Raw genomic sequence first — 27,053 nt, 5'->3', positions numbered from 1 at the left:
AGTCTCTAAGATGGGAATAATCAGTGTTGCCTGAATGAAGAGGCAGAACTATAAGGAATTGACCTGGATAGTCTTAAGGGTCAAGTTTATATAGATGGATAAAGTGAGCTAAGGGTATTCTATTTGCAATGACTTAAGATATGATTATGGTTTTTTTTGTAAACCAACAATACTGGTGCTGTGGAAAACCTTGGAGAAAGAGAAGAAATCTTGTAATGATGCTGTCAGAATTAAACAGGACCACATTGAACTCCGACTGAAAGCAATGTTAAGACCTTAGTGTTGAACCTAGAACAAAGGGAATTTTATACTCACCCCCAAATGGAGCATCTGTGACCTGTTATCAGTGAGGTCATTTCAAGAACTAATTACTTCCAACCTGAGTGTAATATGGAAGTAAAGTTTGCTATAATGGGTGCGATCCAGTGGTAGAGTTGGCAAGGATATTTGCTTTCTATATAATTTTTTCCCTTGGAATCAAAATGCCTGATTTGAATTATTACTTCATGGTAGCTGTATGACCCTGGGCATGTTACCTTCTATCCATGTGTTCAGATATTTAATATATACTAATTTTCAGATGCTTATTTATTTATTCTTTTCTAGAGGAATAGAAGTAGATCCATAATATCTATCTCTTGTCTATGTCTTTTAAAATGTCAAAGAGGCCATTTCACCATATCTAAATACTTCCCAAACCATCTGCCCACCAAAACCATGTATCACATATTATAGTTCACATTGATGAACAGCATTATCAGTAGGTTGGACATCCTCTTAGATTTCCCTTTTTGATTCTCCACTCCAACCCACATCTGATATACCAAGAATTTGTAGTTCTGCCTCTTTAACTCTCAAAACCACACTACTATGTTAACAGTTGCCCCTGCCATGGTTCATAGGTTAGGCTATTGCAGTTGCCTCCTAAATGGTAATCTGGCTTTCGGTCTTGTTTGGCATGTAGTAACTTTTCAATAGTATTTGTTAAAAGAATTTGTTTCACCAGGCATTGATCTTTTCATCAATCTGATGCCAGAGTGGCCTTATTAGCAAGCAGTTTCGTTAATGGCATTTCTTTGCTTAAAATCTTTTGGTGTCTTCCCATGGCTTTCAAGATTAAACTCAAATCCTTTTATGTAGCATAACACTTCATGATATTTTTCAGTACCTAATACTCCCACCCACCCCCTGACTCCAACATACTTGGACCTCTACACTATCCACATTAGCCATGCTGAACTACTTGTGATTGGTTTTCATCTCTGTATGAATTTCCTATGCCTGGAATACCCTGCACATACACCACTGCCGTCTCTTTCTCACAGTCTTCAGACTCCATTCAGCACAGTTGGATGCCATCCCTGATTCCTCTGAGTTTCCACAGGAATTAGATGAATTGTAAAAATTTTATTAAATTTATTGGGGTGAAATTGGTTAATAAAATCATATAGCTTTCAAGAGTACAACTTTACTTAGTTTCCAAAGGAATTAGGTGAACTTCTTGGAAGGGATGTCTTTCCCCAGTGTACCTAGTCTTATTATCACCGTCTCTGTCATTATAACTAGCATTCAGTGTTTGATGAGGGAGGCAGTTAATATATTTTATGTTTCATAAGAGATTTGAACAATAGTATTTTTCCCCAATACTAATATAGAATAAATGCTTGTTCTTTGTGGAAAAACAAGTAAAATAAATATAATTATCCTCTGACATTTTGAGAAAGTAGTATACTTTACTTAAACAAAAACTGGATTCTAGCATCTGACTTCACAAAGCAAATAATTAGAGGTATTATAGAATGGCTAATTGCTCTATGAATAAGTGTACTGTATTTACTTTGTCTCAAGAGGTCTCTGTGAAACTAAATATTTGTTTACTGGTTACTGCTTCACATAGAATAGTAATAATTATTCACTTAGCACATATATTTTGAGTGCTTTCTCTTTGTTAGATGTTATGCTTAAGTGCTTAGATGAAAAAAATTGAGCTGTATTATCAAGGAGCCCATAGCCAAATGGAGAGACAGGTATGCAAACAGATAATTACAGCTCTTTGTTGGAGGCTGGGATATAGAATGTGTAGGTAAGCCTCAAGGTAGGCAGATTTTCATTTTTAGATTTGTTTGTAATTTAAAACTAACAGGAGATGGATAAAATGGAAGATGGTTTGACTTTGGGCAGTGGGCGCACAGTGCAGTATACAGGTCTTGTCTCATAGAAATGTACACTTGAAACCTCTATGATCCCAACATCAGCCCAATAAATGTAATAAATTTAAAAATTTTAATAATTTGTATTTATACATTATATGTACTTTCACAAAATGTATCTCCGTAATATTCATAATAATGTAATTATGGGAATTACAAATTCTTGGTAAATATTAGGGTAAATAAAACATGAAATTTGAATGCAGTTTGTCTTACTGGTGTTTTCATAAAAACATGTATGCCAAATGTTTAATATATGAAAGTTTCTTTAGTGATAAACAGAGAAGAAAAATTACTGCTCATATTAACTGTATATTGTTGGTAAACTAGGAGATAAATACTTAATACTATCTACCTTAACAGAAGAACATGCTGTGTGGTTGTCCAAATTGAGCATTATATCAAACTATCTGTGTAATTAAATGGATCATTTGAAAACTACTTATTTTTTTTATTTCATCAGAGTATCTAGAAACAAGTCTGAAAAGAAACGTAGAGATCAATTTAATGTTCTCATTAAAGAATTGGGATCCATGCTTCCTGGTAATGCTAGAAAGATGGACAAGTCTACCGTTCTACAGAAGAGCATTGATTTTTTACGAAAACATAAAGGTAAATTTTTAACTTTGAAAAATGGATTAAAAAATAATAGACTCTCCCTTAAAGCATAATGTGATAGAATCTGGATAGTGATGCTTAAGATTGGATGCTTTCTAACCTTTTTTAAGAGAAATAAATCAATTGCAACTTCCTGGTATGTTTTTTCTTTCATTCAACAAACATTTATTTAGTGCCCAGTATAGCCAAATTCTCATGTACAGGGTAACAGCCCTGGCCCTCAAGTAACTCAAGCTAAGAGAGATAGACATCTAAACAGCTAATAATGCATATAAATATAATTGGCAGAGTGCTTATAAACCTTAAACTTGTTAGGAAAACACAGAGGGAAGAAGGTGTCAGGGAAAGCTTAAAAATAGTTTATTTTTTTCAATTGAGTCTTCCTTCTAGATTAGCAGTTCTCAGCCTGTGGGTCGTGACCCCTTTGGGGGTCGAATGACCCTTTCACAGGGGTCGCCTAAGACATAACAGTAGCAAAATTACAGTTATGAAATAGCAACGAAAATAATTTTATGGTTGGGGGTCACCACAGCATGAGGAACTGTATTAAAGGGTCATGGCATTAGGAAGGTTGAGAACCACTGTTCTAGATTAAGGAAAACAGCATTTCACACAGAGGAAATAGCATGTACAAAAGCAGAGACTCAGGGAGAGTTCAGTATAACTGGAACATAGTTTGAATTAGAAAGTTATGGGCATATTTGAAAGAAAGGCAAGAGCCCGATTGTAATTATATGTCATTTTTAAAAGATTGTTTCAGTGGATATCTAGGAAACAAACACTATGTTTAAATTAAAGTGATTAGTTCTTTTTTTTTAATTCTCATCCGAGGACATTTTTCCATTTTTTGTACAGATAGAGTGGGAGGGAGAGAGAGGAAGAGAGAGAGAGGGAAACATCGACGTGAAAGGGAAACATCGAGTGGCTGCCACCCGCACGACCAACCAGGGCTGGGGACAAACTGCAACCGAGGTACATGCCCTTAGTGGGAACCGAACCCGGGTCTCTCCGGACCGCAGGCGGACGCTCTAACCGCTGAGCCAAACCGGCCAGGGCTAAAGTGATTAGTTCTTAATCAAAGAAAATTACTATGACTACATAAATAATGAAAATAAAATTGAAAGAACATTAAATATTTTGGTAACAGAGATAATATGTGAAAAAGTTGTAAAAGGACATTTCTTTTTTCAGATGTAATTGAAAGTGCAAAACTTCTCAGAAGGAGAATTTGTAATTAGTGCCTCTATTTGCTTCTCCCTAGCTCACTCAGTAATGCATTAGTAGCCTGATTCATGCTTCACCACTCTTTGAAATTATTTTTGTTAATTTCACTAATGCCATTACTCCCCCCTCCCTTGTTGCCAATAAAACAATAGTGTTTTCTTTTTTTGTGTGTATTGAGGGTTAATCCTTGTTTGAGGATACTTTTCCCATTGCTTCTTAGAGAAAGAAAAACATTAATATGAGAGATACATCCATTGATCAGTTGCCTTCTGCTGTGTCCTAACCAGGGCAGGGATTGAATTTGCAACCCAGGTTCGTGCCCTTGACTGGGAATCAAACCCATGACCCTTCAGTGCGAGGACCAATGCTTTAACAACTGAGCCACACGAGCCAGGGCCGCAATTGTTTTTCCTTTCTCTTCTGCATGTCTGAAGCACTGGAAATTTTAATCCATCATCCACTGGCTTTCTTTTCCTTTGGCCTGTATTATCTTGTACTTCTTCACTTCCCCCTTCATAACTAAAACTAACTTGTTCGTTCCTCTTCCTTTTTCTCCCCTCTAAATGTGACATTTCTTAAGGACTTATCTTTTGTGTTCTTGCATTCTCTATACTCTTTCCCTTGGTTATCTTATTCCATAGCTTCAGCTTAATTGTCTCTCTATTAAATTACTAAGTCTGTATTTTAGATGCAAACTTTTCAATCTTTTATTTCCAGATAACTTCTGGATCTTTCTTTTGCATATCCTTAGACTCAACACATCTAAACGGAATTCATTGTCATTTTTTCCAATCACCCCTTTCCCTCATCCTTTCTTTTTTTATACCACCATCCTTTCACTCCCCCAGGACTTAAACCTGAAAAGACTTGTATTTTTTTTCAGCTTCCTTAGTACTATATCATAGTTGCCAAATTCTCCTGATTCTTCTGTAAATGGGTCAAAATTGTCTTCACTTTTATTGCTACCATTGTCATTATACTTTACAAATAGTCTTCTTGCTACCTTAGTGTCTCTTATTGAGCAGCACACTCAACTCCTCAGACATTTTAGTTCAATAAATGATTGTTGAATGAAATGAAATAATGTGTATGCATTTCCCTCTGACAGTAGAGGATTAATTTTGGCATTAAGTAGATCAGGTTTTTATTTTTTCCTAAATTGGGTATAAAATTCTCACAAAAATAAAATTTGCCTAAAATCGGGTGGGAATTCTTACATAATTATTACTCTAAAATAAGCCTGTGCTTAACTGAACTTGATGGGATTTGCTTATGCATGTAACTCTTTTTCTGAATGCTTATAATTGTTATGAATTTGAAGAAGTATGACTATATTCCACAGAATTAGTATCTAGACTTTTTAGTTACTCTTCATATTCTAATACAGGCATTTTTAATATAGCAGATTTTGGGTGACAGTTTAATATGCTATATTTATATATTTGGTCATAGAAAAATCTAAACAACTTAGTCCATACTTTTTACTGCAAAGTAGAGTATATTTTGTAGAGCAAAATTTATGACATTGATTTTTATTTTGCCTGGGTTCTTAAACGTGTCTGCATTTAAAAATGGAAAAGTGTTTGTTATATAAATAGATTGTTTCATCAATTATGAATAGCTTTCTCATAACTAAATCCATTAATAAGTAGTATGTTGCAAAAGAAACTAATAATTTTATTAAAATATTGTCCCAATCCAAGGATCTCCAAATTTTTGATCAACTCCCTACCACTAAGAAACATGCCAGGGGACACTAAGCAAAACCACTCTGGGATTATTACTATAAAGTTTTTGACCCAAATCTTAATTTAGTCTCCTTGATTAATTAAGACTAGAGCACCTCAGATTGGAAGGAACCTTTCTGCTTGGCAGTAGACAGGCCAAAAGTCCTCTTTGTTAAAAGCAGACTTACTGACCTCCTTGGCTCTTTTCCTACAGGCTCATGTCCTTATATCTGCTCTAGGTTCTACCACTTGAATGGCAAGGAAAGGAAGAGGAAAAAGAATATCTTCCTAATGCTTGATCTATCTGCTTATTCTGAATCTTGTTCGGTCATTGTGTCAAGCAGGAAGCAACACAGGCTATCACAGCTCCCCAGAGAAAAACCAAAGAGACTGGTATTTTCAAGAGACCAAAGACCAAATCCAAGGAGCTAATTTGCCATAGTAGCTCAAATATTTCATCATACCAAAACTTTGACCTCCTGATACCCACCTAGACCAATAAATGTTATTGCCTATGGTTCTTATATTTAATTAGAGTGGGGAGAGAGAAGGCAACTTGTAGGGCTTTTGTGGTGCCCCAGTTGCCCAGCCCACAGTTGGAATGCCACTAACATGTCAAATAATCTGTTTACAGAAATCACTGCACAGTCAGATGCTAGTGAAATTCGACAGGACTGGAAACCTACATTCCTTAGTAATGAAGAGTTTACACAATTAATGTTAGAGGTATGTCCAAATTTAATTTTTGAAAAGTTTTATTTTCCTCAAAAAATAAATCACAGGGGTGACTAATTTTACTGTAGTTTTCGCAATATTAATTTAATGTTGAAAAATTTTAATTCAGTGTAAATCAAAATATTACCTTCAATTAAAATTAATCAGCGTGCCTTGGCTGGTTTGGTTCAGCGGTCGGAGCGTCGGCCTGTGGACCAGAGAGTCCCGGGTTCGGTTCCCACTAGGGGCACATACCTCAGTTGCAGTTTGTCTCCAGCCTCAGCTGGGGTCATGTGGGTGGCAACCACTCGATGTGTCTCTCTCATGTCGATGTTTCTCTCTTTCTTCCCCCCTCTGTCCCTCCCGCTCTATCTGAAGATAAATGCAAAAATGTCCTCCGGTAAGGATAAAAAAAAAAAAATTAGTGCAAGAATTATAAGCAAATAGTACTATCTGGTAAAGGAATGCTAAATGTGTTTATATTTTCAGTGTTATCTGACTTTTTAGGAGCTTAATAAAAGTCAGAAAACTAGAGCTACTAAATTCTCTACCTGAGACCACACTAGCAAGATTCAAATGAAGAATAATATATATTATTCATCACATATTAAATATTATGAAATGCATTTTACTTGACAAATTAAAATCTACCTAAAAACAACATAAAATGATAATAAATGAAGTATTTTGATAATGTAAAACTAATAAAATATACATTGAAAGTCAACTCTTCTTAATTCAAGTAGAAACCATTTAATTATTTCCTGTGTGTAGAATAATATAGATATCATCTATGGACACAGAGTTCAATATCAGATTTCCATGAAAACTTATAATAAATAGGAAACAGAGGCAGTATGCTTTGGCAAAAACAGTTAAGAACAAGAGAAGTAGATATGTAACAGAAAGTAGCATAGAAAGAGTAGAGGAAAGCAGTTGAGATGAAGATATAGGTGTCGTTAAATAATTTACATCTCTTATCCTGCTGGTCTGAGATTCTTTTACACTTTAAGCCTTTGTGTCATGTATATACAGGATGGGGCAAAAGTAGGTTTACATTGTGAATACACAAGAGAAATTACATCATTCACTTCAGCCTCTTCATTTTATGGATGAGACCCAGAGAAATTGCAGCTTGTGCAAGGTCGGAGAGCTAATTAATAGAAAAATTGCGACTTAGATCTTAAAATTCACTTATAACTTATGTGTTGGCTGTCTCTCTCTCCATTCCCCCATTGCCATCCATCACTCCCTTTCTTTACTCTGTTGTGAAGAATATTCCTTACAACTTTTGGGAAGGTAGAGACAAGGAAATCAGGCCAATTTAACCTAACCTCTGTGCAAAGTTATCTTTATGTGAAGTCATCTCTCAGTATATTGTTCTTTCCCTTGGAAGCTGGCAGCTTTCTCTGGTCGTCTACAAGGGAAGGGCTAGTGCCCTGTCAACTTCATATTAGATACAGATCCACAGGGAGGTTTTGTCTCCTTCCCTAGAACTTCCAGTCTTCCCCAGATTAAACACTCACTAACAAAGAAGGTTCACACAGTCCTTTTTATTGTGGGTCAAGTAGATATCAATTAGGAAGACAAGGAGTTTTAACTAATGAGCCTTCCCCTTACATCATACAAAATGGAAGAGGGATAAGCTTCACAGTCTTTAGCCTTGGGATGAGGATGTCCTTCTCTGTCTTGCTTTCTCTTCCATATCTTCATCCTCAAGGCCCTGTTCAAAGCCCCTTTAGTTTTTGCTGTACCCACCTACCTGCTTAGGAAGTTACACCCCTCCACTCAAAAGAAGTCTGGGCCCTAAGTCTTTACTTAAGAGTTTGGCAAGATGCTAATGGAAACTTTTCTCTGCTTAATCTGAAAGAGGAAAGGTCAGGCTGTGGTCCTAGGAGTGATATTAAGTCATTAAGACTTCCAATTTCAGTTCATTTCTCTTCACACAAGAGAGCTGCACCCCAATTCATAGTAAATATACTAAGAGCAAATACTGTCATCATAGTAAATATGTTTTTTTAATTTTATTTTTAATTTTATTTTTAATTTTATTTTTGTTACAGATGTTTCTCCTTTTTTACCCCATTGACACCTTCCTCCCATCTCCTCCACCCCATCCCCAGCTTTGTTGTCCATGTCCATTGGTTATGCATACATGCATATAAATTCTGTGGTTTATCTCCTCCCTCCCCCACCACCCCCTCTTCTGAGGACCTCACACCTGTCAGAATGGCTGCCATCAACAAATCATCAAACAACAAGTGTTGGCGAGGGTGTGGAGAAAAGGGGACTCTAATACACTGCTAGTGGGAATGCAGACTGGCGCAACCACTATGGAAAACACTATGGTGTTACCTCAAAAAATTAAAAATTGAACTGCCATTTGACCCAGTGATCCCACTTCTAGGAATATACCCTAAGAAACCTGAAACACCAATCCGAAAGAATATATGTACCCCCATGTTCATAGCAGCACTATTTACAATAGCTAACTTCTGGAAACAGTCCAAGTAGACAAATGGATAAAAAAGCAGTGGTACATATACACAATGGAGTACTATGCAGCTGTAAGAAAGAAAGATCTCTTATCCTTTGAGACGACATGGAGGGACCTGGAAAGTATTATCCTAAGTGAAACAAGCCAAGCAGAAATAGACAAATACCACATGATCTCACTTATTTGTGGAATATAATGAACATAACAGTCTGAAGAATAGGGTAGACCTAGAAACATGGAAGTAGGGTACAGACTGACAACCATCATAGTAAATATTAATTTGCTTTCACAGGTGATATAATCTAGCTTCACATGAGAAAAGCTAGTTCTTAATAACATCATTGATCCCTTTCCTTATGAAGTAATAACACTGGCATTATTATACTAAAGAGTTTTTGTAAAAATAATTTCATGAATTTACATGAATTACAAGGTTTTTATCCCTTTCTTCTACTTTAGCCAAGAATGGGTTTGTTTGAGCCATTTTATAGAAGGTAGTCATCTACTAAAATAAGTTCTTTTTAATATTCAAATCTCTCCCCCAATAGAAGGGGTGGTGGGGTGCCTTTTTTTCATACATTCAACATACACTTCAACAATTACTTAGAAATAGAGGGAGGTGGCTCTAACTCCCAGCTTTGTAAATTAAATACAAGTATTTTTTTCTATGTGCTGTGTGCTACACATATGCTAGGTGCTACAGCTACAATGTTGAAGAAGATGTATGTGCATTTATTTATTTGTTTACCAAGGATTGCTCTCTTTTGAGAGAGCCCTATAATTAAGAAATTCAGATTTAGTGTGATAATTGTTTTGACTAAAGAGGAATTCCTCTTGGTATCTTTTCTGCTGTATATCTTCAACATCTTTCCACTGGATTTTCCTTTCCCTCAGCCTGCAAATATACTTGTTACTTTTTTGTTTTTATTGCCTTCCTTTAATAGTTGGTTTCCTGAAAACTTTTATCTCTCCTTTCTTCCAGTCTGAAGTTCTTGGTAGAGTGGTTTATAAATGCCTTCTAATCATCCAGTCATTTCTCCATTCATTGTAGTCTGACTGATCCTCCTATTGACATCTTTTTTTGCAAGTCACCAAATGTATTTCTCATTTTCTCATTTTTTACTCTGATCTCATTTTATACTGAACCATCTCTCTTTCTCCTCACTCATCTTGTCATATTCTCTTCTGTTGACATGGTGACACTGTATTCTGTCTTCTTGGTCATTTTCTCTGGTACTTGTCCTTCTCATCTCCACATGTAGGCAATCCCCCAAGGATTTGTCTGGCATGCAGACCTGCAGATCTCATTTCTTCAGCTGTTACTTCTGTTCCTATGATTTGCAAATGAAAATACTTTATAATATATAAAGTACAGAATTGCTTTATTTTTTTTATCTTCACCCGAGGATATTTGTTTTCCATTTATCTTCAGATAGAGTAGGAGGGAGAGAGAAACATTGACGTGAGAGGGACACATCGACTGGTTGCCTCCCACACAACCCTGACCAGGGTTGGGGACGAACCGCAACCCAGGTACATTTCGTTGGCTGGAATCGAACCTGTGACTCTTTGGTCCGTGGGTCGATGCTCTAACTGCTGAGCCCAACTGGCCAGGGCAGGAGTTGCTTTATTAAGTATTGTAGCCCCTACTCTGGCTTCCCTCCTGAACTGTCCTTTGCATTTCTCAATGTTTGTCTAAGTTCTTTCTTCTCTGTTCTTACCGTTCCTAATTTCATTCAGATTCTCATTAACTTCCCTGACTATACCAAAAGCTACTGAGATTTTCCTAACTTAATTATTTTTTTCTCTAAATCCATTTTACACGCTGCTTCCAGACTACTCTTGAACAAAATCCTATGTCTTAACCTGGTATTTCAAGGCCTTTCATGACCTGACCTCAGCCTACTTTTTCTGCTTTATTTCCCTTTCACTTTATTCCTCATGTATCTCCCTGCAGTTCATACACCTCTCTGCTGATATGTACAAAAGGTGGTAATATATTCTTTTGTGTGCCAAAGACATATTATTAATGGTGTACTTGTTTCAGAGATACTAGCATCTTCAAATAAGGCTACCTGTATACAATATGTGCATGATAAAGGTAGAACATTAAGACTATGTTTTAGAAATCAACTGTTCAATCGATGGCCGTAGAGTGATTTTTTTTTCTCTTAAAAACATTTAGCCCTGGCCGGTGGCTAAGTGGTTAGAATGTCAGCCTGCGGACCAGAGAGTGCTGGGTTCGGTTCCCGCTAAGGGCACGTACCTCGGTTGTGGTTTGTCCCCGGCCCCGGTTGGGGTCGTGTGGGTGGCAACCACTCGATGTGTCTCTCTCACATTGATGTTTCTCTCTCTCTCTTCCCCCCTCTCTCCCTCTCGCTCTATCTGAAGATAAATGCAAAAAAAAAAAAAAAAAGTCCTCAGATGAGGATAAAAAAAAATTACAAAACAAAAACATTTAAAAATGCACAAAGATATATACTGTGCTACGGTAGTATAAAGGGGAAACGCTAGCATTTTGATAGTACTCTGGAAATTTCCACATTACATTCTTTATCATTTAGTAAGTTGGATTTTTATTTCTGTGCTATGAAACACTTTTTTCTTTTCATTTAACTGACCATTATGTTTAATTTCAGGCTCTTGATGGTTTTTTTTTAGCAATCATGAGAGATGGAAGCATAATATATGTGTCTGAGAGTGTAACTTCATTACTTGAACATTTACCAGTAAGTATAAAAAATCCTGTGATCTCTTTCTTATTTAATGTCTATCTTAAATATTCTAAAGCACTAGGAAATGTACCTCCAGAGCAGTGTTGAACAGTAAGTAGAGTGAGGGGGAGACCTAAAAATAGGTCCTCTTTTAACAAGGCTGTTTTCTCGGTTCAGTCATGACTCTGAAATCTGTAGTCACTATTTTATGACCACTTTATCTAACCTCTTCTTCCTGCCCTCTTTTTCCTAATGCTGTTTTCAGTGTCTCCTTTTTAATAAGCCTGGTGAAGATGTTGCTAAATCACTGAGACTATCTTGAGGATAACTAAATTTCTGCTGAAATACTTGTTATAGCTGAAGGAACTCAAATAGTTTTCTCAAAAGAATAACTTATAAGAACACACTAAAAATAATAGATACAGAACTTTTGTGCTTTTTGGCTTGAATTGATAATGCCCTAATGGCCATATTCAGTTTGTTATCAATATGACCTTAAGGGTACAGAATTAGAAAATAATTGTATTGTGTAATTTTGACATAAATGGTGAATACCAGAATTATGTGTGTGTTGGCTTACTCAAAGTATATTTATTGAGCATCCACTCTCTGTGCCAGACACTATGTTAGGCACTCTACTGGAGCTAATGGTTTTAATGACTTTGAAGTTTTTATTTAATAAGATATGTTTTTATCGAAGATAGGGCTTGTTGTATAAATATTCTGAAGTTATTTATAAATTACTCTTACAGTGTTCATCTACTGAAAATTTATAACAATAGTTTTATAAAGATTTCTTTTAAGAGATATTGAAAAGCATTATCTTCCTCCCTCTGATTATTTTGCCACTTCATACTTTATGTATAGAATGGACACTACATTTAAAAGACCAGATTCTAAAAGGCTAATTTCTTACTGAAAGCCACGCAGGCAGTAAGTAATTTGCTAATATCTGTGGCTCACACCAGAAAATGACTTGGTTTTACTGCTTTTCTAGGGGCTTTAACAGTAAGCTCAAATAAAAGGTGCTTAGCCTAGCATCTAAAAGTTGTTTGAGAGTAACAATGAGATCATAGAACACCTAAGTAAACTAGTATGGTCAGAGAAAAGGACAGATTGGGTAACTCTTTTTAAAAAATATATATGAAAAAAGTTAGGGAAAGAAACCCATTGTAGGGTTAAGATATAATTAAAATAAGATTGAGTAATTTAAATAAATGTATAATTAGATGCTTTTAAACAATATACAATTATATAGGTTTTCTTTTATGTATTTATAGAATTGATGTAATCTTTTTTTAATTAAAAAATTTTTAATTTAGTCATAATCAGAGTACCATTTGCAATGTATGTGGTCACACTTTTTAAAAGCCTGCGTCTTGGGCACTTTTCTTGAACTCTGTTCAGAATTTGATGCCCTTCCTTCCTCTCTGTTCTCTTGTTACCTTATACTTATTGCCATCACAGCACTTAAAGTGAATTGTAATTTTCTGTTTATTTAGGTAATCATGGTAGGTGTAGCTTCTTAAATACAGGGACTTTATATCCACATGGGCTGGTTTCTCAGGCATTCAATAATTTTTATTGAATGTATGAAATTGAATAGGCTATTTGATGTTGGTGTTTTAAAAATTTCTTCCTAATAGCACACTGGTATTGAATCTTTAGTGAGGTAGAGTTTAATTATTTTTTGAAATAGATAACATGTGATAGATGTAGTTGGGATCCAAGCATTTGATCATTCACATTCCCCCCTCACTGAGAACCCTCTTCACCTTTCCATTCCATCCTGGATTTTTTAAAAAAATTTTATTTTATAACTGTTTTTAGATTACAAAAAAAAAAATCAAGAAAATAGTACAGAGAATTCCCATATGCCCCATACCCAGTTTCTTTTGTTGTTAACATTATCTGGATCTTTTTCATTGTTTGTATTAGCCAAAGCATATAGACTGACAGGTGAATTTTTGGGCAGAGGAGTTTGCTGCTGCTGCTCCAATGGACCCATTTTATTCCATGCTATGTTAATAGTGTCCTTTATTATTATAGTTTTTGCTGCTCACCAGTTACTACAGATACTTTCCTTCACATCACTGACATTGCTGAATTGTATATTACTTGATGACTTGAAAAATGTAAACAAGTGTTTTGGGGGGCAAGGGGAGACATAAGTGATTTTTGAGAACATGAAATAATATTCAGGATCAAACAAGGAAAAAATAAGAGATTTTTCTCTTCTGGGTTGTCATTAATAATTAAACTATAACAGATGCTGAGCAGAAGTTGTAAATTAATAATGCCCCTTTCATTGTGTTTTAATATGTACACCTATTGTCTAAAATAGAATTTTGGCTGTTGCCAGAAGGGAAGAAACATTAACAAGTCCCTAAATTAGGCTTTAGTGTTTATAATTCAGTTCTGTTGAGAAATTTAAATTTGGCTACCTTAATCAGTGATCAATATGACTTAAAATTTTTAAATAAAAATTTAAATCAGACTATAAAATTATAAGACTGATAATTTTAAGAAAGTATTTTCTTAACTTTGACACTTTACACTTATTAAATTAGGTACATTTTAACCTATTTGTGGCCAATAATTTGGGCATAAATGCTTTACTCATTTTGAGAATGGAAAGGAAATTTACAGATTTTTTTCTCCTAATCTGGCTTTCTGTGACAGAATTAGAGGTTCATGCCACCTCAGTGCCTGAGATTTTAGACATCCTTAGCTCAGCCCCTTTATGTTAGTAGCAAGAAACATGAAACTTAGAGAAATTAGAAAAATGGTTAACTCTGCAACAGTTTTGTGGAACTTCTAAGACACAAAGTCGGTGTCTTACTATACTGCAAACTTGACATTTGTAAAATTTTGCAACAAAAGATTGATTTCCTCGCACTTGCTTAAATGTGTTCCTCAGAGAGAATATATTAAATTTGTACCAAAGTACTATAGGGAAGATGACTAACCACATTACAGCTTAGCAGAATCCAGGACTGAAAGTGCCACTGTAAAGATACTGAGCGAGCCTTTCCTTTTATGCTCCTCTTAACTTGAGAGTTTGGAAATATAAACACAAATGTGTCTCAAGAAAGTGCAGTCTTTATCTGCAGTATGCAGAAATATGATTTTAGAATTTTTTGAATAGTTATGATTATGAAAGCTTATTTGATAGGGCTAGAATTTTTTGTTCTTTATGCCCGAACACAAGAAACACAGTTGTTTAAAACATGTTATATTCAACATATATTTAACATTTTTTCTGAGGAACTTTCTGTCCTGTTTATGCAACTAGTTTCCACAGTAGTTATTTGTTTAACTGTCTGTCAGTTGTCTACCTGAGGGAAAAGATAATTGGTAACATTTTATAGTTTCCACAAAATGGTTATAGTAACCTAATGTGGAAAAAATAGAAAGGCTGTTGATTTATAGCATATAACTAAGTCAGCAGGATTTACATTTCTTCTTCATGAACATGCTTGATGGAGATAAAAGAATCAAGATAGCTGCCTTTTTTGTTCTTTCTTTGAATTGTGTTTGGGAACTGAGTGGATGGTGTGGCAAAGTCAATTATGATTAGCTTCGTTTAGAGATTTTAAATGTATTTAATGGAAAGCTTGACACATTAGTTAATTAGTTGCCTGCTAACTCTGATACTTTAGATTATAAAGTTTCTGGGGAAGCAGAATGGTAGGGAAGCAATGAGTGAGATCATACCACTCTGTGTTAACCATTCGTATTCTTTTCTCTGTGAATATGAAACACCCTATCAGTTTATAGCTGGAAAAGCAAGGGTAATGTAGATCAATTTATAATTTACCGAAATAGTAAAGGAAATTGTCAGTGTGAATAATAAAAAACTATAATCATTTTCAAAAAGAAAGTTTCAGTTCTTTAAATTGGTGTTTTATTTTTAACAATATCAATACTTCTATTTTATTTTGTTAATAAAAGGCAATTTTTTAGCATTTTTGTTACCTAAGCCTAAATTTTCAGTGCATAAATAACTTCTTGAGGCTTTTCAGACTTACAGAAAAATAATCCTTGTTAAAATACAGATATATTTTTAGTGTGGTTACCCCATAAGCCTTTATCAAATAACTCCTTAATCTAGAATCATTTACTATACTAATAACTGTTATATGCAGTGCACAGCATTAATGTGCCTTTATTTGAAGGGAGGAAGAAAGATATAAGATATAGGGCCCTTTTATTTACTTATGGGCAGTAGGCACTAGGACATAGACATTAAAATACAGTTGACAAATTTTTTATGGGAAATGAATGATAGTAATGAGGACTAAAGGAATTTTATTTTTACTTTGGTTTATGATATTAAGAGAATACTTTTTTGAAGGACATAATTTGAACTGGTGTTTGAAAGATGAAGATACAAATATGTAGAGAAAGAGAGGAAGTCTATTTCATTTCATAGAGTGGACTTTGAGGGCTAGAGAAAAGAAAGAATGTGAATGTATGGCTTGTACAGAGAGTTTAATAAAAACTCTTTTCCCACCTACTACCTCCCCAGTGGCTCTCTTTGGTGGTGGTGTTGTTTCAGGGTTGTTTTTGTTTTTAAGCCATGAAGTTCTTTCTACAAACAACATCTTTACAGTGTTTAAAATATAAACCAAATAAAAGTGAAACTGCTTTTGTGAATACAGGGGGAAAGACCCATAGCGCTGCTTTCACAGCTCCTTTTCACTTTTCTTGTCCTCCATCTTTACCTCCACAGTCCCTGAGACCCCATTTTAGTATCCCCAGGATTACACAGAGCAGTTTGAAGATGTAGAGAAACCAAGTGGAATAGACTGGGTTAGGTAGAAAATGTGAGGTCACTGATTCGTTTTATTGTCAGTGTTCCTTAGGATAGGAACTGTCTCATTCATTTTTGATTCTGTAGCCATAGCACATTGTAGACAACCTGATGTTTGTCAAATTGTGATTGATTAATGAATCATAATTAGAGCCATATTTGAGCAAGGACATATTACTTGCCTTTTGAGGGGAGGGGTAACTAACAGCAGGGCATTTTGACAATAGGATATAGGACAGATGGCTGGAAAAGATGAAATAAAAAGGAAAGAGCACATTGGACAATTGAAATGACAACAAAGTCAAATCTCCTCTTCACTTGGCCTGTGGCTAGTCCTTTGGCCCTTTGTTGTAGTAAATACCACCATCAATTACCAGGGGTTTGGACATATAGTAGGGCTATGTCTTAGAGCCAAAGTTTTTTCTAATCAACTTACTTAGTCCTTTTATGTATTTTCTCTCTTTTAAAATTTTTTATTGTTGACTCTGTTACAGATGACCCCCATTTCCTTCCCTTTGCCTTCCTCTACCTCTGACCCCACCCCGCCCAGGAGTCCTGTTTTTTGTTTATTTTTTATCCTCACCCGAGGACACTTTTCCATTTTTTGTTCAGATAAAGTAGGAGGGAGAGAGAGAAGAAGAAGAGAGAGAGAAACATCAATGTGAAAAGGACACATCGAGTGGTTGCCACCCGCACAACCCAACCAGGGCCGGGGACAAACTGCAACCAAGATATGTGCCCTTAACGGGAACCAAATCCGGTTCTCTCTGGACCACGGGCTGATGCTCTAACTGCTGGGCCAAACCAGCCAGGGCCTGTTATAATTTAAATGTTCAAATTTAGTGAAGCTCACCTTTGCAAATCATTTATCAGATTTTGAAGGTCATATGGATCATGGATCTGATTAAGACACTAGTATTAGAAGCATGATGGTCATGTTAACCGTCTTTCACCTTCTCTTATTTTTTGAGTTGTAACTTGATATTCATCAGTTTTTACAAATAATCAAAATGTGATGATATGTTCACCTAATGTTTTAAGAGTGATTATATGCTTTTAAAATACATGTCTCTTGAATCACTAAAGTTATTTTACTTCCTTGAATTTCTCTTTTAGTCTGATCTTGTGGATCAAAGTATATTTAATTTTATCCCAGAGGGGGAACATTCAGAGGTTTATAAAATACTCTCTACTCATCTGCTGGAAAGTGACTCATTAACCCCTGAATATTTAAAATGTAAGTAGTAGCTGTTATGCAAAAAGCTAAATATATTTGGTTGTATTATACTTTGTTTTTGTAACTTTGTGACAAACACAGATACATTTAACTAAATTAACACACAGCATCATTCCATATACCTTATTAGATTCTTTTTAAATTAAAAAATATATATATATATAATATGGAATTATGACTATTTTAAAGTCTGATTTCTATTCTAGAATATATTGAAATCCCATCTTTTTTGTTTTAGCAGTTATGCCATAAAACTATATTTTACACCAAAATGGAACTTTGCAATATATTTTTACTAATTTTTAAATAAAATCTTACTTTATGTAATGAGAAAATGAAATGTTCTCATTTTCACTATAATCAACCAATTAGACAACAATTACTTCTGTATTCTTAAGAATTATTAAAGAAAGTTGTTTGCTTTACTAATTAAAAAATCATTTATTGGATATATGTTATATGCCAGGCACATGTGTAATATCAAAGAAGTGCTAAGAACAGTGAAAAATAGTTCTTGCCTTTGAGAAGTAAGAAATATTATGGTATAATCAGACATTTCTTCTAGATTCACTGGACAAATTTATTTGACCGGAATACCTCATTTACTTCATTAAATTACCCTCTGTAAAATCTGAAATTATTGCAACACTGTATTTGGTCATTAGTTGTTACATATTTTCTTTAATCACTTTTTTATGGTTTTTAAATTTTGACTTTTGTGGTAATACTATTTTCTTTAATTTTGACATTTCTGGTAATACTGCTTTAATCATTTGAAAAGTTCTTGGTATTTTGAACCTTCAAATTCTATAGAAAATTAACTGTCCAAGAATTGAGATCCCCCCCACACATGCATGTATATGTTTAAGTATGTATGAATATACACCTTTGATGTGAATGGGTAGCCTGTCAGAAGGAGATAAGAACTAGAGACCAGAGGAGTTCATTGGAAGCCTATTTATAATTGTTTAAAAATCAATTTCTTATGATATTATTAATAGACTACTGTAGTTTTTCACCTAGGAGAAAGATTTGGGTTGGATATAATGGTGTAGAGGTCAGTTATATGCCTGCCTATAAATAGTATTTGAAGTCATGGTTTGAATTACATTACTTGAGGTGAATATATAGAACAAGAAGAGAAGAAGGTGGGACCTTAGGACATAGAAGTCGACAAAGGAGGAGTCCATTTTTTTTTTTTTTTATCCTCACCTGAGGACATTTTTCCATTTTTTGTTCAGGTAGAGTGGGAGGGAGAGAGAGGAACAGAGAGAGAGAGAGAAACATCAATGTGAAAGGAACACATCGAGTGGCTGCCACCCGCACGACTGACCAGGGCCGGGGACAAACTGCAACCGAGGTACGGGCCCTTAGCGGGAACCGAACCCGGGTCTCTCTGGACAGCAGGCCGTTGCTCTAACCGCTGAGCCAAACCGGCCAGGGCAGGAGGAGTCCATTTTAGAGACCTTCATAAGAGCAGTGTTGGTGGGAGAACTGAATGACAGCTTCTGGCAGAAAGGTAGACATTAGGCATCTGCTTCTAGGATCAAAGGGCAGATGACAGTAATACTTTAAAAGCCTTAATTAAATGACTTACTGGCTTCCTAGTTAAACAGCTGATACACAAAAAGTTATTTCTCCAGAAAAAAATGTTTTATGCCAGAAGATTAAACATGATTTAAAACAGAGGGGAATTGCTTAGGAAATTAAAGATTTTCATGTGAGCCATAATGAAGGTGAGGTGGTACCAGTGGCGTGATTTGTGTCTAGAGAAGGAAGTAGGGCCTAATCATTCATCCTAACTAGTTTGATTTTTATTTTTTACATAGTGAGGAGCCAGTACAAGGGTGGTTTTATGGTTTGGAAAAAAAGTCTCAGGTGAAAAATTTTGAAAAGGATTAGACTGGAGATAATAAAACTACAGAATCCTAGTAATAGAAGTAAGGATGGAGAAGAAAGCCTGATGTGAGTGTTGAGTAGATAAACTCAGTAGGACTTAGTGTTAGGCACAGGAGACCAGGTGGCTAGGGATCATCAGTAGAGAAGATTTTAGAAAGAAGTTGGTTAGCTTTTAAACCTGTCAAGTTAGATGATAAAGTCATTGATGATAATGACAGAAGAATAAGAGTTTAATGCTATGAACGAGAGTCGTATTACTAGTCCTTGAATGCTGAAATAATTCTGAGAGTAACATTAGTCTAATAGTAGTAGGGAAAGTTAAATTCTAATAGCAAGAGCATGGAGGCATATAGGATACATTTTTGCAGTTACCTAGATGAAAGGTGATTTGCATCTATACTAAATTGGTGGTACAGGATGTTCATTTGGAAAAAATAAATTATGGGAGCTTTTTTGATGAAATAAATTGCAGGTCCTGGTGACATTAGTTTGGGAGCTTGTGGAAGAGAAGACACCGAATTGGTATGGTTTCTATCTTGGGAGATAGGACCACATAGAACAAAGGGGAAGGATAGCTGGCTTAGGAAGAAAGAGGGATAAATTCACCTTGAAATGTTTTTAGTTGAGTTAACTGATGGGACAATCAAGTAGAAATGTCCTGAAAGCATGTAGTTACCTAAGACTTTGTCTTATACAAAATGTTAGAGTTGGGGAGAGGGAGTAAATAAGTTTACTAAATGCTTATAAATTTATAAAGGATAGTAGTAGATCAAGATCAAAACAATGTTTGTGAATGCTTACAATTTGAAGACTGATTAGCAAAGATACAGATATATTCAGTAAGGTAGGAAGTAAGTTTCAGGCTATGGAAATGAAGAAGTGTGAGTTTTAAGAAGAGGTAGTAACAATGAGGAACACCCGTTGAAGTTAGCAGTATAGTAGTTCACCCTCATTCACGTTTTACTTTCTTCCACTTTCCACAGTTTCAGTTATTTGCAGTAAACCCCGGTCTACAAATATGAAATGGAAAATTTCAAAAATAAACAATCCATCAGTTTTAAATTGCATACCATTCTGAATAGTGTGATGAAATGTCACTCTGTCCCGCTCTGTCCTACTCAGGATGTGAATCATCTCTCTGTCCAGCATATCCCTTCTCTACGTACAGTACAATAAGATATTTTGAGAGAGAGAGACCATATTCATATAACTTTTATTACAGTATATTGTTATACAGGCATACCTCAAAGATATTACAATTTCAATTTCAGACCACTGCAATAAAGCAAGTTGTAATCTTTACTTTGTAAAAAACTCAGTATCTGTGAGGCACAATAAAGCAAAGTGCAATAAAATGAGGTATGCCTATGACTCTTCTTTCATTATTAGTTACTGTTAATCTCTTACTGTGCCCAACTTGTAAATTAAACTTTATCATAGGTATGTACATATGCAAAAAACATGGTACTTAAAGGGTTTAGTACTATCCATGGTTTCAGGCATCTCCTGGGGGTTTTGGAATGTATCTCCTATGAATAAGGGGGCTACTAAATATTGGTGATCTTATAGAAGAGCAATTTCTATAGAGGTATGAGGACAAAAGCCACCATATGTGAAATTAAGAGAAATGAATATGTCTATGGAACCTAAAGCATGTAATGAAAAGGAGGGCACGACCTATAATACTAAAAAGAATAGCATGTTTGTTTGAGATGGGGAGACCTGAGCAAATTTACAAGTAGAGAGATGACTCAAAGAAGAGAAGGTGTGGATGCTATAGGAATGAATTAACAGTGGTGTGGGCCTGGTTCTAGAAAAGATGGGAAAGACTGTTCACTGCTCATGGAAGCAATAACTTTAGAATGGGAAGCAAAACATTCTTTGAAATGAGAGTGAAGAATGAGAAGGAAAGAGATACAAATGGGGAAATATGGAGTTGCTTATATCAGAAGATCTGTTTCTCTGTTAAGGATAAATAATCTACTCTATTAAGGAGATCATCTCCTAGAGGTACTCTACTTTTACGGACTAAATAAAACTTTGTTGAGGACTGCTGGTGGAGAAAGTATTGTAAACTTGTACAACTTTTATAGTCTTTTCATGTGATGTGGCACTCATGGTAAATCACAAGTATGTCTTTTTCTCCCACTTTAGCCAAAAACCAGTTAGAATTCTGTTGTCATATGCTTCGAGGAACAATAGACCCAAAGGAGCCATCTACTTATGAATATGTGAAATTTATAGGAAATTTCAAATCTTTAAACAGTGGTGAGTTAAAATACTTTTCTTACAGTGTATTTTAATCTGGTATTCTTTCAAGTTCTCAAAGACGTAGATGTTTGAACATCAGTAATAATTAGATATTATTGGAGTAAGTGATGATACATATTTCCTTATTGTTTTAGTATCCACTTCAGCACACAATGGTTTTGAAGGAACTATACAACGCACACACAGACCTTCTTATGAAGATCGAGTTTGTTTTGTAGCTACTGTCAGATTAGCTACTCCTCAGTTCATCAAGGTATGTTTCTAATTTTATTTCCTAAAAGGGATTTAAATTTATAGTTTGTGAACGGTCTTTATGTAATTTTTTTTTTTTTTTTGGCTGTTTCCAGAATAACTGAAACTTACTGCAAACATTAAAGGTAGTGATGGCCATGAGTCTTTGAATGTACATGATCATGATACTTTTGAAGCACATAATAAGTTATCAAGGCACTCATTAAATTATAGAATTTATTTAGAAATGTATATTCTTTGCAGTTAACCAGTGGTTGTATATTACTATTGTCCTGTTTTTGTACACCACTTTAGGATGCTTTTTTGTATAAGGGAAAGACCAAAAATGTAGGTAATTTTAAAGATTGTTTTTGAAGATTTCTTTAGAAATATACAAGTGGCTTTTTACTGCATGTAATTTACCTTTTCCATTTTAAAATTTAATTAAATAATTTATTTTTATTTTTTGGGCCCCACAAGCAGATGATTAGTAGGGAAGTGGGAAGGTGAAAGAATTCAACCACTAAAAGAAAGTGGCCGGAAATAAGCCAGGCTAAGATTTTAAATCTAGGGAGACTCCATATTGTAGGACAAAGTACTGAATTAGCAGTTAGAAGATCTTAAACCAGTTTCACTGTTCTTGTTTTGATCTTAGGAAATAATAGCAGTGGCTAACATTAAGTGCTTATTACATGCTATATGTTTTATGTGCATTATCTCATTTAATTTTTATAACAACCCCCATTTTATACATAGGGAAATAGGCTTAGGGAAGTAAAGTTACTTACCCAAAGTCAAAGCTATTAAGTGGTAAAAGTGGGATTGATTCTAACTCTTTTTCTCTCAGAGCCTAACCTCTTAATCACAATTTCATGGTGCTATTGAAGGTCATTCAAGAACATTGAGGCAGGTTGGAATACATTGTTGAATATGACTAGAGTCTAGGGTTACTATGTGTGGAGAGGGTGGGGATGGTGGGAGATATTAGAAAAGTAAACAGAGGCCAGAACTGAAATATGTTTCTTTCTTTGTTTCTCCATGCTAGAGAGTTTAAACTTGATCCTAACAGAATGAGGAACCATTTAGGTTTTTAAACAGGGTCGTTATGTAGTCATTTTTGAGTATTAGTAAGATAATTATAGCCAGAATAGAAGATAGGTTGAAGATCACAGAGACTTGTTTGGGAAGACGCTATGGCAATAATGTGAACCAGTGATGAAGAGGGTCTAGAGTCTAAGACACAAGATGGATGGGATCAAATAGATTTTTTTAAACTTAGAAGGTGAACTTGAAAGGATTTAATATTTGGCATTTAGATGGTAAAAAGTGAAAAGAAAAGTGTATTGTGGTTATCAGTTTTCTAGACTAGTGGTATGAAAAGACCAGGTGTGCCTTGTAATTAGATGTAAACTCATTTTTACTGGATGTAAGGAATAAGGCAATTCGTTCATTTTAGAAAAGACTGAGTTTGTGATGTGTGGGGACATCCAGACAGTTAGAAATATGGAACTGTAGTAGTTCAGGAGAAAGATCTGAATTCAGAATTGGGGTTATAGGCATGTGAGTGAATGGTGAAATGTGTAGGGTGAGAATTACTCCCCTAGAAGCCAGCACTTATTTATGGCCATATTCTTTAGTACTAGAAAATTAAAAGGTGTTAAAAAATTGCTAGAAAGTTATCTAATAATGACTTTTATGGCTAACATTATTTAGGATTCTTCTAAGGACAGAAAAGTATTTCTGAATTTTAATTATTAATTTGCTTGTAGGAAATGTGCACTGTTGAAGAACCCAATGAAGAGTTTACATCTCGACATAGTTTAGAATGGAAATTTCTGTTTCTAGATCACAGGTAATCCCATTTTTAATTTTCATGAAAAGGTAATGGTCATATAATTGTTTAAATTAATGGATTTCAAGGACAGACTTTTTCTAATATGGATGATCAAGTTCATTATCCATGTTTCAAAAATTAAAGGTTCCCTTAAAATTGATTTCTAGTTGGAATATTTTTCATTATGTTAAATTATAATGTTTTATGTGTAATTTAGGGCGCCACCCATAATAGGATATTTGCCATTTGAAGTTCTGGGAACATCAGGCTATGATTACTATCATGTGGATGACCTAGAAAATTTGGCAAAATGTCATGAACACTGTAAGTAGATTTTAATCTTTCTGGTGATAGTAAGTGTTTTTAATCATATAAAAAACTATTATATTAATAGAAGGTGGTAAAATACAGACTTATAACTATTTGTATTTTTAAAATATACTAGAAGATATTACTTTATATATATAACCAATCTTGTAGGAATCATAGATCAAGTTTAAATTAAATTTGTTCCTATTTTATATATTTCAGTGTGTAATAGTAAGTACATTTTTATAATATGGTGTCTAATAAACCCTGTTGTGAAGTGTATAAGTGCTACATATTGAGTAAAAGAAGTAGGTGCCTTTGAAAATTGCAATAGTATGTCAAAATAGTAGAACACTGTTTCATAAATTTTGACTTACAGGCATGGAAGTCTACCCAGGAGGTAGGTACACATCTAAAGAATCTCTTAGAAACATTATGCAGAAGCATTATCTCATTGTGCCATGCACTATTCTAAACAATTTATTCATTACCACAGTTATTGAAAATAGGTACTAATATCATCTCCATGAATAAATTGAGGCACAGCAGGGCCAAGTAATTTGGCCACAACCCAGGATTAGAATCTAGACCTGCCCCTGGACCACATGCTGTTCATACTTTGTTTCAGAGCTTTGTTTCAATGATAGGTTTTATTTACTTTCCTTCTCCTCCTCCCCAAATTTTACCATCTTGGATATCCTATAAAACTTAATTAGATATATAAGATACTTTTATGATGTCTTAGGTGTCTCATAAACCTATCTATATGAAAATTAAGCATGTTTTATGATAGCATCAACTACATGGAAGATTTTTAGAGTAAACTCATTTCAGACATTGTTCACTTCAAGCAGTATGGGCACTGAGCTCATGATAATACACACAGAGAGAAATAGATATTGATTCTTGACCAGCACTACCTAAGGTTTGGTCCATTGAATGCCAGTTCATTCAAAATGGGTTTTATGGTCAAGGAACACTAGGAAACACTTCATAATCAATCCTCCCATTCCCCCAAATCTTGACATAAATTAGTAATTTGAGAAGATTAAATTAACCAGTTTAACAAAGTTTCCTAAGTTAATTTAACCACAATACCCCTCCTCCCTTTTTGGCTTAAGATCTGTTAAAAGGTTGTAGAATTTAAGATCTATAGAGAGTGTTTTGGGAAATACTCTCAGAACAAAACATACACTCAGGCTAAAAGTAAAGGGATGAAAAAGAGATTTCATGCAAATGGAAATGGGAAAAAAGTTGAGGTGCCCTGGCCAGTTTGGCTCAGCAGTTGGAGCGTTGGCCTATGGACCAGAGAGTCCTGGGTTTGGTTCCCGCTAGGGGCACGTACCAAACCAAACAAAACAAAACAAAAAAAGTTGAGGTAACTATACTTATATTTGACAAAATAGAATTTAAAACAAAGGTTATAGTAAGAGACAAAGAAGGACACTACATATGATAAAGGGTACAATCTAACAAGAAGATATAACCCTTCTGAACATTTATGCACCCAATACAGGAGCACTTAAATATGTAAAGCAAAGCTTGATGGACATGAAGGGAGAAATTGCCAATAATACAAATCATAGTAGGGGATTTTAATGCCCATTGACATCAGTGGACATATCTTCCATACAGCAAATCAACAAGGAAACAGCAGCTTTAAATGACACTAGATCAGATGGGTTTTTTTTTTTCTTCTGTCACCATAGATCAGATGTTTTTTTAATTGATATCTTCAGAGCATTTCACTCCAAAGCATCAGAATACACATTCTTTTAAGTGCTCATGGAACATTTTCTCGGATAAACCACAAACCACATGTTAGGACACAAAACAAGTCTTCATAAATTTAAGAAGATTGAAATCATATCAAGCATCTTCTCTCACCATAAAGCTATGAAATTAGAAATTAATCACAAGGAAAAAAAAACACCTGAAAAATACATGAAGATATGGGGGCTGAAAACATGTTACTAAACAATGACTGAGATCAAGGAAGAAATAATAAGACGCCTTGAACAAATGGAAATGAGAACACAACAACGTAAAATCTATGAGACACAGTGAAAGCAGTCCTAAGGGGGAAATTCATAGCATTATAAGCCTACCTCAAGAAACAAGAAAAGAGAATTTCAAAATGGCGGTGGAGTGAATGGAAGCTACACAGACCGTCTCCCAGGACCAAAGTGGAATTACAACAAAAATAAATACAAATCGATGGGAAAAAGCAACAGAAAAGCAGTTTGCAAGGATCATAAAACCAGGGACACTGACTCGATCCTGGTAGGATTACAGAGGCGTGAGATGTGGGCTGGGAGCCCACAGACAGCAGCAGCCTTAGATGTGAGCAGCACCCTCGGGTTAAACTCCCAAGCGGCTCCACAGCGCACAGCTGGGACAGATTCTAAAATAGCCACAGCCACACACCTTGGGCTCCGGGAGAGGGAGGGCAGACTGGACTGGACTGGAACTGTGTGGGGACACTCGGGATTTCGAGGGTGCTCAAAGCTTTTGCTGAGTTGCAGCCACGCAGGACAGTGACCATCTTACTCCTTCCCAGAGATCTGGGGAGAGGCTGTGGCCCCTACCTCGGAGATTTAATCCGATGCCATGGGCCATTGAAATACATATTGAGGCTCACTAACAGCCAGCATCTGCCCCACCCTTGGGAAATCCCCTTATGCTGAGCACCTGAGGGAGTTTTTCATTGAACTGAGAACCCAAGCCTCTTCAAGTAACCACTACTGATATA

At 35.2% G+C, this 27,053-nt stretch overlaps 1 protein-coding gene across 4 annotated transcripts in view; it reads left to right on the top strand.

Annotated features, from left to right (window-relative positions):
* CLOCK (clock circadian regulator) overlaps positions 1-27,053 on the top strand; it is a 126,428-nt gene that overhangs the window by 61,441 nt on the left and 37,934 nt on the right. For all 4 annotated transcript variants that reach the window (XM_036274305.1, XM_036274276.1, XM_036274295.1 and 1 more), the window contains 8 exons: positions 2,674-2,822; positions 6,414-6,505; positions 11,630-11,719; positions 17,637-17,757; positions 21,811-21,924; positions 22,062-22,180; positions 23,928-24,010; positions 24,210-24,316. In XM_036274305.1, the coding sequence (XP_036130198.1) occupies positions 2,674-2,822; positions 6,414-6,505; positions 11,630-11,719; positions 17,637-17,757; positions 21,811-21,924; positions 22,062-22,180; positions 23,928-24,010; positions 24,210-24,316 (875 nt within the window). The remainder of the gene's footprint in view (positions 1-2,673; positions 2,823-6,413; positions 6,506-11,629; positions 11,720-17,636; positions 17,758-21,810; positions 21,925-22,061; positions 22,181-23,927; positions 24,011-24,209; positions 24,317-27,053) is intronic.

Source organism: Molossus molossus, unplaced genomic scaffold, assembly GCF_014108415.1.
Source record: "Molossus molossus isolate mMolMol1 unplaced genomic scaffold, mMolMol1.p scaffold_m16_p_1, whole genome shotgun sequence".
NCBI classification, from domain to species: domain Eukaryota; kingdom Metazoa; phylum Chordata; class Mammalia; order Chiroptera; family Molossidae; genus Molossus; species Molossus molossus.
This window is presented reverse-complemented; position numbering and strand designations above follow the sequence as displayed.